The sequence below is a fragment of the Rhynchophorus ferrugineus genome, unplaced genomic scaffold (genome assembly GCF_030347505.1).
Source record: "Rhynchophorus ferrugineus isolate W39M unplaced genomic scaffold, kcgeb_rfMv2 rfM7, whole genome shotgun sequence".
Classification (NCBI taxonomy): Eukaryota; Metazoa; Arthropoda; class Insecta; order Coleoptera; family Curculionidae; genus Rhynchophorus; species Rhynchophorus ferrugineus.
This window is the reverse complement of record NW_027472586.1, coordinates 32,520,839-32,535,191: the sequence shown is the minus strand read 5'-3', so window position 1 is coordinate 32,535,191 and position 14,353 is coordinate 32,520,839. Positions and strand designations below refer to the sequence as shown.

Here is a 14,353-nt window from a genome sequence, read left to right as displayed (position 1 = left end):
TAAATTGTGATACAAAGCTTTAGCTTCGGTACTAACTTTTAATTCAAAAAGATGTTTCAATAATTAGATCAATCGCAAGTATCATATGAACCCTTGCCTATGAAAGGGTCAGGAATATTGCAGGGCAGTATTTCTTTTCTTCAAACGCTTTTTCCGGTATATTTATAAGTAGATTTACACATTTTAACAGACTTTTTCAAACAATTTAGATATCGCATGTGCTAGCAACATGTTGCTCTAAAACCTGACCTGTTCTGCTAGTTTAAAAATCTGGGTACCATTTTAAAACATCCTTTGGAACATGGTCCAGTCGCGAATGTTAACAGGATAAATACTTTTCGTCGCACTTCTTTGCTAATTAATGCTCCAGCAGAATGCCAGGGATTAGGGCCTTTTTTTCAAGCTTGGTAGTTGGGCAAGCTTTTCCAATTTAATCTGCGGTTCAGTGTGTCACATCTTGCGAAGGCCTGAGAAATATCGATAAATGCAGCGGAGAAATACTTTTTATCATTTAAGTTTTTGTTAATTTGGTTAACTAATCTATGTATTTGTTCTGTTGTTCCGTGCTCATTATGGAAGCCTAATTGATGGTCTGGAATAATATTTTTCTCTCAGTTTTTCAAAAACTTTGGAGATCACAGGAAACACGCTTATAGGACGGTAGGAGGAGAAGTCTTCTATTGTCATGAATCAAAATCATTTGAGCCACTTTCCGAGTGCTAGGAAAGTAATTAAGTCTTAACATGCCATTATATAGAAACGTTATTAATATGATGCACTTGTCTGAAAGCTCTTTTAAAATTCCAGTAATTAAGTCAAAATCAGGAGCTTCTTTAGCATTGAATTATTTAACTTTGTTTTACTTCGTTAACAGTGTTATTTTTACTTCCTTAAATTTCTCAGCATGTGGCAGATCCATTAAAAACGGAGTGTTCATTTTCTTCTGTAATGTATAAGGTGTTGAGTGAGCATTTGCTTTTAAAACAGATGCAATTTTTCGCGATATAGATTCTTCCACCATCTACATTGTCATCATCATCTACTCTTCCCTCGTTGCTCAAAAACTCCCAATTGTATTGAGGCCTGGCGATTAGGCTTGCCAGGAAAGATATTTGATGATATTCTGAAGCACCTCAATCTACAAGATGGAACTTTTTTCGCTACGTCTATGGGCGTAGAGCATTGTCATCTTGGAATATGGCAGTGTTTGGTAGCAGTATGCTCGTAGCAAGGACTTCATCATTGAGGATATCGAGATATTCATTCGTAGTGATCCGGTCAGTGATGTGAATGAGAAGTTCGGCTGTAGGAAACAGGCAGTCCATATTATAGGCTTTTTGGGGTTCTCCATAGATAAATCCGGAAGTTAGAACCCGGTAGGAAACAATATAAACGATGATTCATCGGACCGTACCAAATTCTACCAATCATGAAATTTCCTGGATTTGATCCACACTATTAAGAGTTGAGTTTTTTAATGTTCGTCGGTCTCTGTCAGTTAACTTTGGGTTTGCCCCACTATTCTTCTTCACCGATGATGGATACTGTCGCTCATGAAACGTTAAACAACATCTGTCACACATTTCACCGACCGCTTTTTTTAACCATCGCAGAACAAAGCGTATTTAACTATAACCTACAATACTTAGTATATATACAGGGAAGCAGTGTTATCTTCATTATCATGCTGCAATATGTACTATATTTCATGGTGTCCATATTATGTTGTCTATCCCCTGTATGTCACTAGACTAGTGTTGCCTGACTAACTGTGTAAAATATATATGAATAAACTCGTTCTGATAACCATGATACCAAACGAAATTATTTTTTCACGAACTCATTAATAGAGGTAATTTATTTTGATATATAGAACAGCAGTATTTATTTCCACACATGCTAGTCCAGTAGTGATTTACAGTAGCAATATTATTTCATAATAACCCTCGACATCAAGTGGAAACCAAGAAACGAGCACCAATATTATCTAATTTTATGCGCAATTGTAAACTAATCTCTCGTGATTTATCTGGTTCTATTTCGATTAATAGAAGGTAAACAAGATAAAGGCAGCGGAAGGACGTAATCGAGCGGGACAAGTGTATTTGCTTTTAATCGCATTGATTTCTTCGCAGACTACTTTAACCATGACAATTTAAAATATTTTCGAGATAACAATATAAGCTCTTTATACTCGAGCTGATGAGTATGCGACGTTGTAAATAGCAATATGGCCATGTATGTGGGTAGCAATCATGCTATATAAGTTGCTGATATAATATATGATTTAAATAGATTATTGTTTTCTTTCAAATAACAGGTCAATTGAAAAGTACCCGGCCTGAAACATATATGGCGCTACTAGAATTAAATCCATATGTTTTGTAGTTAGCCTTAACCCTCAAAAGATGAGGTTAAAAATTCGGCAGCTGTCGAATCATTAGTTTGTGACTGATAGCATTTTGAGTGAAGCAACTTTTATTATTGTGAAAAAAATTGATAAAATATTGCTTTTGACGGAAAAAATACAGTCGAAGCAAAAAATTAACTTGGTGCCCAGTTTCCGGACACTACCCCAGGAAAATCAACCATCAAGGTAAAATGAGCACCGAAGACGGCGAAAGCAGTGGACGCAAAAGAGGTTGTTACCGACGAAAACATTTAAAAAATCCACAAAATGATTTTGAATAACCGTAAATTGAAATTGAATGAAATAGCAGACACTCTAAAGATAGCAACTGAGTGTGTATATCATATCATTCACGAATTTGGGTATGAGAAAGCTCTGTGTAAAGTGGGTGCCGCGCGAGCTCACTTTTGACCAAAGACAACGAATTGATGATTCGGAGCAGTGTTTGAAGATGATCAAGCTTAATAAACCCGAGTTTTTGCGTCGATATTTGACAATGAATGAAACATGGCTCCACTATTTTACTCTGAAGTCCAAGCGACAGTCATCCGAATGAACTGCACACGATGAACTCGCTCCAAAGCGTTGGAAAACGTAACCGTCGGCTGGCAAGCTTATAAAGTCTATATTTTGGGATGCGCATGGAATAATTTTCATTGACTACCTTGAAAAAGGAAGAGCCATCAACATCGACTATTACATAGCGTTATTGAACCGTTTAAAGGACGAAATTGCCGAAAAACGGCCGCATTTGAAGAAAAACCAAGTGCTGCTTCACCAAGACAATGCACCGTGTCACAAGTCAGTGAAAACGATGGCAAAAATCCATGAATTGGGCTTCGAATTGCTTTCTCATCCATCGTATTCTCCAGATTTGGCCCCCAGCGACTGTTTCCTATTCCCAGATCTCAAAAGAATGCTCGCTGGGAAGATATGTTCGTCGAATGTCACCTCGCCGAAACTGAGGCCTATTTTGAAGCAAAGGACAGATCGTACTACAAAAATGGTATCGAAAAGTTGGAGGGTCGCTATAATCAGTGTATCACCCTTGAAGGGAATTATGCTGAATAAAAAACTAATTTTGCCATAAAAATGTGTTTTACTATGGTAGGCCGGGGACTTTTCAATTGGCATGTTATTGTTGGTTATAAACCGGATAATTGAAGCTTGATGATTCCTATAATTCTTGTTGAAAAAAATTATGTAGCTTGTTAAATAATTTAGAATTCTGATGGTCTAAGCCATTAATATTTGTAACATATTAAATTTATTAGAGGTGCATATTTTTCTTCATTATCGCAGGTCTACAAGATTTCCTTTCATGCTTTTGACGATATCTGTTAAATTATTACGAAACTTACATTATTTCTTCAATATTTTTTGTATCTATAACGTTTTCAAAGTCAATATGTATATTTGTTCGGTTATCTATTACTTATGTTTTGATATATGTCAATGTGTATCATCAATCATGTCGCCGTCGATAACTTCATAGTGAAGTATGGTGGAATTTACTCTGGAATGCTTAGATGTTGTTACTGATGTACATTTATCAATAGACTTCAACTGTTTTATTATTGAATGAGAAAAAAATAGTCGTTTTATATCCTTTTGTTTGCGAGAATAAATGAAGAGGTAAATGTTTTCCAGTCAGGGGATTTAGATAAATGGGTTTACATGGTAGATCAACGACCCGCTATAACGGGGGGGATTTTTCTGGATTTAGATCACTGGTTATCTTTTTAACGTGTAATATGGGACTACTATAATAGTGTAATGTGCTGTTAACAAATAATTTTGATGTGGTAATATCAGTAATAAACTATTTTTAATATTACGTTGTATGTTTTCCTTTTAAAAAAACTTTTATTTACTACATAGCGAAAGGTTGATAAAACTTATATTAATCATAATATGTTTGATCATTTTCTATATATTTGTCTAATCTCTCTGATGATTGCGTGTCGAAAGAACGACATTGGTTTAGCAGCGATTCTGGCATCAATTCACTTTTGCACTTTATCAGCATTTCAAAATCATCCAGTACATGCCAGTTGGAGCATACTGGGCCCATGTGAATCAGAGATATTGAGAATGTGCTTTGTGTCGTGAGTCCGCTGGGTGTCATAGAACTTCCCATTCAATCTGAAACAATATATCCTTTCAAACTTTTGCAACACGTGGCCGAATATTATCATGAAATAGAGTACTCGCTTTTGCTGCTTTTCGTTTTGTTGCAACAATACGTCGTTGGATTACTGTTATGTTAGGGTGATTGAACATGACAATTTTTATCAATTCTTGTGGTAGTTATATGTCATAGCATGTGGTAGCCATATTAGGAAAGCCTAATTCAGGTAAACATCTAGAAACAGCCGATTCATCAAAGTATTTTTAGGTTTGTTTATATGGCTCGGTGAATGGAGGTAAGACGAAATGAAACTGTGGTGTTTATATTAGGTGACGGTTATTTATTGACCTTATGAAAATATAGAAATAACAGTAGATGAAAGGCATGGCAGCAGTGTTACCTGAAGGCGAGGCTTGGGCAGTCGATGGTGTCTTCAATAATATCCTAGATAAACGTCTCGGCCTTGCCAGATATTCGTTATCGTTTACTAGTCGGCGCTGCTGGCACCCCGCACGTGTTCAACATCTGGGATAATATTTCTGGATATTTTGTAGGCCGTTATTCTAATATGTAAAATTCGACATACCTCAAAATCGTTACAATACTCCCCTGCCGGAATTTTACATATAGTTGTTTACAAAAAAAAAATTGGAGAAGAAATACTAGCTACAAAATACTAATATAACACAAATATTGAAATATGCTGCATCAAAAAACCTTTGAAACATATAAATATGAGAAAACAAAATTGATTTAAAAGTTTGACCAAACGGAACAAACTACGTGTGAACATTTTAGAACGTTGGTACGGCTGTCGATATCCCTCGATCCTACAGATACCGTCGCTTCGTCGTTGCTTTGGCACTTGAATGCGGTATGGGTTGTGGGGCATTCGATGATTCGATGACGTGGTAGCTTATTTTCTTCGATGACGAGACATTGGCAATTCTGGTACCGCGGCGGAGACATGACGGGTCATGAGTAGCCAAAGCCTTTCAAATCGAAATATCTGCCAATATGACTGAGACTGCGAGCGAAGGAAGACATTCTGATTTAAACACAACGACGAAAGAATTGTATAGTCGAAATAGTGATGATTAGATAGTGAAAATAATGATACTGATGTTAAAAGTTCTAAGATTTGAAAAAATTGTCGAAAAAATAAAATTTGGAAAAGAAATTAAACAAATGAAATTAAATTAAAATAATGAAAAGAATTTTATAAAGGGTGATTATTCCAACAATAAAATTAAATTTAACGGGAACAAATATTTGAAGGAATGTAATGTTGAAGGAAAACAAATAAATGGAGAAAAAAGTAAAAGGAAAAACGAACGTTTTACGGCTCGGTGAATGGAGGTAAAACGGGATGATATAGATTTGAGATATTCATAAGAATATAGAAATAACAATAGATAAAAGGTATGGCAGTGGTTATTAGTTACCTGAAAATGAGGCTTGGACACGTCTGAACTGAATGCTGGTCAGTGACTGAGTGATCGAAAGTATATTTCAGTAATATCCCAGATAAACGTCTTGGGGTTCCAGATATTCGTTATCGCTTACTAGTCGGCGCTACTGGCACCCCGTACGTGTTCAACATCTGGGATAATATTTCTCGGTATTTTGTAGACCGTTATTCTAACATGTAAAATTCAGCATGCCTCAAGGTCGGTACAGCTTCTTTTGTGAAAGTTCTGTTAGATATTAAGGTACATTTTCGTCCAATCAGTTGTTTTATTGTCTTCTGATATGCTGGATCACCATCGCCATACATTTTAAAAAGTGTGAAAGTCAAGTCAAACTTCAAAATGTACAAGTAATGAATGTCGAAAATTAAATTTTGAGCATCCGATGGGCATTGGCATTAGAATAGACTGAATAATTTGATAATACTAGATGGAAAACTATTATTATAAAAAGGGATATATTTTTTTTGGCTGTAAGTCTATAGCACTTTTCAGTGTTTTTCCATTTAGTACACTTCACTATACAACTATAAAGATTACACGGTTTGGTTCTCTTGAGTGTGCCCCTTGGTTCAGTGTTGTCCAGAAGTTGCAGCACTTGGTGCGGTGTTTTCATGGAAGTATAGTCTTCGCTCATATCTTGTTGCGAATTTTTTAATTCCCTGTATGACATTTGAAATTCGAAGGTCTCGGTTTAAGTAATTATTTCTGTAGTATCTTCCGGGCGCATCCACAATACTTCTGACGACTTTATTATGAACTATTTGTATTATGTTGATATTACTTATTGCAGAAGATCCCCATAGCTGATTTCCATAGAATCAAGATTGATACTGTAATGGATAACAGTTTGGTTGTAGGTGAATTCAATATGAACTGATCTACATTTGTTGACTTTTTTCTCCATGTCTGGGTACACTTATTTATATTATAACTTGCGTGTTGCAATTTCCTGGTTACTTCTTCGCTATTAAGTATCGCAATATATGTGTTTGTATCATATGTATCGAGTAGGTAAGCTACCTTGAGGTACATCAGCTTTTGTTTCTTTAATTATTGAGTAAACATCTTCTTGTTTAACTCTAAACAAAAGTTAATTATCCAGGCTGAGATTTAGGAGTTTAAAAGTTCAACATATTGCTTCGGGAACAAGAGTCATTTGTGCCAGATTTTGTCGAAAGCTTGCCCTAACATACAGTATAAGTTATTGTCTTTTCTTACATTTTTAGCCAAAGAATAGAACAATGGAATGCTGTATTATTCACGCCCTCTTCAGTAAAACTCAACGAATTAATTTCACTACTTAATGCAAAATCGTGAATATTTATAAGTCCCCGGCTTACCATAGTAAAACATATTTTTTTGGCAAAACTATTTTTTTTATTCAACATAATTCCCTTCTAGGGTGATACACTGATTATAACGGCCCTCCAATTTTTCGATACCATTTTTGTAGTACGATTTGCCCTTTGTTCAGACAAGGCCTCAGTTTCGGTGATCACCTCTTCATTAGACGAAAATGTTTTCCCAGCGAGCATTCGTTTGAGATCTGAGAACAAAAAATAGTCGCTGGGGGCCAGATCTAGAGATGAGGAACCAATTCGAAGCCCAATTCATAGATTTTTGCTATCCTATTCACTGACTTATGACACGGTGCATTGTCTTGGTGAAGCAGCACTTTCTTTTTCTTCAAATGCGTCCGTTTTTCGGCGATTTCGTCCTTCAAACGGTCAAATATCGCTATGTAATAGTCGCTGTTGATGGTCCTTCCTTTTTCAAGGTGGTCAATGAAAATTCTTCCATGCGCATCCCAAAATACATATGTCATAACCTTGCCAGCCGACTGTTGCGTTTTCCCACGCTTTGGAGCGGGTTCATCGTGTACAGTCCACTCGGATGAGTGTCGATTGTACTTCGGAATGAAATTATTGGATTTTGGTCAAAAGTGAGCTCGCGCGGCAACCACTTTGACCAGAACTTTCTCATACCCAAATATTCCTGAATGATATGATGTACACACTTTCAGTTAATATCTTTAGAGTGTCTGCTATTTCATTCAGTTTCAGTTTACGGTCATTCAAAATCATTTTGTGGATTTTTTAATGTTTTCGTCGGTAAAAACCTCTTTCCACGTCCACTGTGTTCACCGTCTTCGGTGCTCATTTCACTACGTCTAAACTTAACATACCAATCCATGATGGTAGATTTTCCTGTGCCAAGTTTTTGCTTCAACTATATTTTGTCCCTTCAAAAAGAAATATTGTATCAACGCGCGAAATTTTTTTCAATCATTTTTTTCACAATAATAAAAGTTGCTTCACTCAAAATGCTATAATTCACAAACAACTGATCCAACAGCTGTCAAATTTATAGACGCATCATTTGAGGGTTAGGGCGAGATAAAAATCATATGGATTTAATTCTAGTTTGCGGCATCAATGTGTCAGGCCGGGGATTTTTCAGTTGATCTGTTATACAATTATGCACTCTGATAACTGGAATTAAGCATGTGTTTTAAGTTAATACTTAACTAAAATAAACTATTGATGATTTCTACTAGTAGCCGTACCGCAAGCAGTATCCAATTACTTTTAACAACTGTTAAATATTCTTCGTGAATTAACTCAATTTATCACGATATTCAATAAGGTATTTTTAGTAGCTTGATTTATTGTCGACCTACACCGAAATATTTCCTATCGAATATTGTTGATTTAATAGACCTATTGCGGAATTTATATTGGGGCTGACGTAAATCGGTTTCCACCTTCGGGCTCCTGGGCTATACTGATCGCCCGATATACGAAAGTGCATAATCTTTGATTGACGTTTTTCCGAACGGTTTTTTTTGTTCCGGTAATTCGACGAACGAAGAATTAATGAGATAACGCATATCTACTGCTTGTCACAACGCACGATAATATACCTATTATGGCTAAATGTATATGAGTACGGGTTTTATTTATTTGTTTTGTTTTAGATCGAGCCCACATAAAGAAAGGAATACATGTATATGGACGTCATTCGCGAAATAAAAATCCACGATAGATAATATCAACGAGCAGAGCTGGCCGAAATGTTGTTAAAATTTACGTTATTTGTTTTGGTGATTGTTGTTAGGGTAAGTAGACTGTTACTCTGTTCTTATTGTGAATTGTTGAAATGAGATGAATAAACATTAACTGGAACATTAATTATGAACATCGATGAATTAGCATTAAGTTGTTTCCCACGCGTTTTAACTGAGGTGCAACTCCAATTTAGATATCAGCGATGAATAATTTTTTTTAATGTTTGATTATGTCGATGCTGATAAAGAATTTCTTTATTATTTATGTTTAACTTATCTAGTTTTCCTAGCGGACACACTGTGATTATAGAATAATGAGACATCAGCTATTACCGAATGGTTTTTGGTCGATATTGTTGACGCTAAAGGTTTGTAGGAATGTTCTCCTAGTCGGTCGGTCGGAATGTGTGGCTGTCGATGCGATTGTTTGTCCGAACACTTACTACTATTTTGTGGAAGGAATTCGCATGGGTACCGAAAACACTGATTGAATTAAACTTGTTTATATTAAATATTGATTGATACATGTGGTCAACGAGAGAATGGAGAGGATATTAGGTTAGGGTAAAGGAAGTACGGTAGCACTGTGGAAGTAGTACTGTTACAAAGGGGTGAAGAAAAGAAAAGAGAGCGAGATGTCGTCGTGGTGGTCTGTTATAGCTGTGAACCGCATGATACTAATTCAACAGCGTTGCCAACCTTTGATTTTGATATAGGTGAATGCGTGGTGGCCTAAAAGGTTGTAGCGGTCGCTACAGGTTATATGTTTTTCGGATGACAGATGCTCTGAGGTACGACTGGGACTGCGGTAGTTTGAACTAATGCATTATGAATGGGTAGGGATCTAATCAAGGAATGGGTTGACGTAAGAAATCGAGGAGAAATCTCACACTGAGCATGTTTGTGAAGCATCTGGAGTGGAATGCATGTCCCCAGATGAGTGTCGACGTTCTTCATAAACGAAAGAGCGTTGAGTAGCGCACGAACCCTCTTGTATTGAAAGACGGGAAGTTGTGTAAACTGTCTATTGTATCTATATAGACAAACTGAGCATCTAACCAGCATACTTATACAGCTATTTCTTATATAGAAATATCTTACTATACTCGCCATTGCATTTATCGTGCTGAATTTTATCTGGCTATTGAAATCTGCGGTCCTAGACCGAGGTATATGATTTTCTCGAGCCAGGTGATAGATAGTTTCTCTATTTAGAGGCAGTACTCGCTCCAACTATAAAATATAATCTCCCGATACTTGTCGAGTTAATCTACAATCACTAAAATTTGTACCGCTTTGACCGAGTTTTTGAATTGGACTTGCTGAGTTCGTGCGCTTGCCGACTGAGAAGTCAGCTATATACAGGGTGAAAAAGACAGAGGGAAAATTGTATCAAACTGGAAGGAGAGATACTGGCTCATCGGGTAAACCCAGTTTTTTGGATCTGAAGAGATATAGAAAGAAATCTCATATGAAAACATAAACAGATTTTTGATATAACGAGTATATTTATATTTATATATTTGAATGACAATTGTTATGTTTTGAAACTATGAAAAATGGTCTAATATACTGACATATTTATTCTTCAAAACATCAAATATCACCTTCATTGAACATTAAAGAAAATTTTTCCATTTTTAACAACCATATTTAATATAAAAAAGGTATGTAACATTGCTCCATGAAATTCCACTGACTTTTCTTATCAATAAAAACAATATTTAATTATTATTTTTGTTTTGATCATATTCTATTGAGATGATAAAAAAGGCTAATAAAATATTTTTAATAAAAATTGAACAATTGCAACCACTTAAAGAAATAAATAAGGAACTCACTAAAAATTTAAAAACAATCAAACCTAGATTTTTAACACAAAGAAAAATGTTTTGACAAAATATATACATAATAATCGTTAACAAAACCTTATTTAACCTATCTACTACATGTATTTTATATTCTACTATATACACACAATTTAGCTTAATACCTACCGAAACCTACTTATCTACTTAGAATATTATTTTAACTGTTACCAACTTATTACTTTGAAGTCGGTGCCGAACCCAAACAGTTACATTAATTTAGATTTATTTTGTTGGGAATTTAATTTTGTGTTTATTTTACAAAATTATATTATTATGTTTGTGTTGTTTGAGCATTTGACAAATGTCCTAACCAAATTAGAACAACAAAAAATCGTTCCCTCCGCCGGAAATTGATCCACCGATCTCCACATGTGAGCCGAACACTCTAATCACTACATTATAGAAGCAGTTGCTTGAAATATTTCTACGGCTTCCCATATGATATTAGTTAGTGCTTAAAAAGTAAACTGATAGGCTTTTGCACTGAACGACTTCCGGACATCAGTTCAGCAATAACATTATACCCAAATATCTGATTATTTTAGATTAAAAAAGATGTGAAAACTTTGTACGTGCTTTGACATTTGAGGTTTTCACTCGATTTCCCAGGATTCCGCCATCAGATCCTGACTTGGTTCCAATGGGATAGTCTCGGAAGTGTACTCTATCGAATAAAAAAAGAATTTTGAATATCGGTTCATAATTGACGGAGAAATCGGCGAACATACATAAAACAATTTATACACAAAAATAATAATTAATTAAACCACATGTACAATTAGATCTTGGCCGTTTTTTTGTTATGCTGCCTGGTTCAATCCGTGAACTTTAATGTATAGGTTCTCTTCATGGGCACACATAGAGCAACTTGAGAGCAACTAACAATTTTCAATTTATTTCCTTTATAAAATATTTCTATTTGTTTCTAATTCTTCTTGATGTCCGATATTCTAATGTGGACTGAACGACTTCTTTTGGTTCCAATATTGGGCTTATATATGTATTTCTTCCTTTTAGCTCAGTAAAGGTAATGGATCTGCGAATAAACACATGCTATGTATATTAATTAGAATGAAAGCCTATTGCTATTTATATTACAAGCAGGAATTGCACCTTAGTCGAAATGCAAGTAACATACCTTCCTGTGCTATGTAAGATCTTGTCTCTTACTATTATTAATATTATTGCTATATTGCAATAATACTATAATGCTAAGTTTATCATAGTTTATTTTTAAACATGAATCCTGGGCTAGAGAGGGATTTTTTGGAAAATAATGCACTCTATTTAAGCCATGGCATCCTGGAATAGAGCAACAATTTTGTTTCGTTTTTATAATACATTAAATCGTGTTTACTATTTATTATTTAATATATTAGAAGCGTTCCATTCCATTATTTTTAAGTTATCTTGAGTACTTTTATAATCTGTTTCATAGTCATTACAAGAAAAGTAAAATAAAAATCTGCCAACAATATAAATGGCCGTCATTTACGTGGGGATACTTTATATTACTTGTATAATTTAGAAGCGCATAATAATGTTGTATTAAATAAAATAAGAGCTCGGGAATGGTTTCTGAAGCTTAATGAAGCTGCACTTTATTGTCGAAGGCAAAAAATTATATATTGTAAGATTTGTAAGAGAGTATTGTAAGAGATCGCTATGTATTCAAATTAATACGTTTGTAGCAAACTGTCACTATTTATTTAAGACGTTGCTTCTATATTTAAGAAATATAGAAAATGTCGTGCTAAACTAACAGCAATTGATGTGTAAATATATTGAATTTCCTATTATTGTTTAGTTTAAATGAATTTATTTTGAATTGCGATATCTATTGGCGAATATGGGAAGTATCAACATAAACAACTGTTGAACAACATGACCCAGCGGTTAAGTTCGATGGTTTCAACCGAGTAAAAACACCTTCTATATTTTTTTAGGGATAACTAATTAGTAAGTTTGTTTTGTCTTTTTCACTCTGAAATAAATTAACAAAATTCGAAAAAATATATCTGCCGCCTGTGTCCATGAGTATCACCCATCATTTTACCTAATTAGGTTTCATGGCAGAGGAACACATAAAAAATGTATTTCTTAACAAATGAGGATAATAGGTACGATTCTAAATACACAGTGTTGTGGCTCTCGGTGAAATTAGTTTGGATTAATTTAAAATTAGTCTCTCTTAGGCTCGGTAAATACGTAAAGCACCAATAAAATGTCACAGCACATGGGAACTATGGAATAAGGTTTTAAGGGGTTTATCAATTAATGTAGTAAAATATGATGTTCTTCAACATTTATTTATTAGTTATACACAATAATACCGCAGAATTAAAAAGGGTTAGCGAATATTACCCAACAGGGTCACAAACAAGATACAGTATGTTTGAATGTTTTTATTATTCAAGGGAATATATATCGTTGATAAATAATTCTTGCTTAACTGTATTGTTTTCATTATTATTTGAACTATTTCTCTTTGAACTATAATTCATCATAATGCTATTAATGGAAAAGAAAGTTTAAAAACATAACTCAAAATAATATCAAACTCGTATCATTGGGTATCTATAATGTTGCTTAGATTTATTCTTCACAAAGTGAGTTTATATTTGATGTTTTTTACATCACCATATGATGTAAATCATATAATCTCATCATATGAGCTTTATATGTCTAACTTTATAGTTTTCATTTTCTAGCGTCTCTGTACTTCTGTCTGTACTATCTGTCAGTAGAGCTAATTTTAAGCAGAACTCAGTCATTGTGAGAGTTTGCTATACATTTAAATGAATATCTCGACATAAAATAAGTTTTCTGTTTAGTATTATTGAGTTACTCAGTGTTTACATATGGTAATCATGGAACGCTCAACGTTAAAATGAATTTTAAGCATTCATGTTGTTTGATTTGAAGAAATCTGCTGTCGAAGCACATGCAATATTTTTAGAAACTTATGGCCATGTTGCCCTATCATATCCCAATTGTGAATTTTGGTTTCAATGTTTTAAGAGAAGTGATTGACAAAGAACAACCTGGAGGTTCAGGAAATATTTAAAATATTACAACCAATAACAAAATTTTATTGTTATCTGGTGTACTTAGTAGTGTCTGACTTGGTTCCACATACAGCAATTGTGTTTGTAAATATAACCATTCATCCAAAAATGTGCATCGTCTCTAACATGTAACTGGGCTTCCACTGAGCCCTGATGTTGATAATGAAGTTTTTTCATTTGGACGTACTGCTCGATCATTAATCTTGCCCCGGTGATTTGAAATTAGAGATAGAATTAGAAGATTAGAATAATAACAAGCATACGTCAATTCCCCAATATTGAAAAACCTTACAATAAAATTAATACTTACTTAATTAAAGTGCTTATACATAGC

The 14,353-nt window shown here is 34.5% G+C and overlaps 1 protein-coding gene across 2 annotated transcripts in view; it reads left to right on the top strand.

Moving 5' to 3' along the window:
• LOC143199582 (uncharacterized) overlaps window positions 1-14,353 on the top strand; it is a 105,004-nt gene that overhangs the window by 11,781 nt on the left and 78,870 nt on the right. For both annotated transcript variants that reach the window (XR_013006501.1, XM_076409504.1), the window contains exon 2: window positions 8,991-9,131. Coding sequence is in view for 1 of the 2 variants with exons in the window: in XM_076409504.1 (XP_076265619.1) it covers window positions 9,087-9,131 (45 nt within the window). In the remaining variant the exon portion in view is untranslated. The remainder of the gene's footprint in view (window positions 1-8,990; window positions 9,132-14,353) is intronic.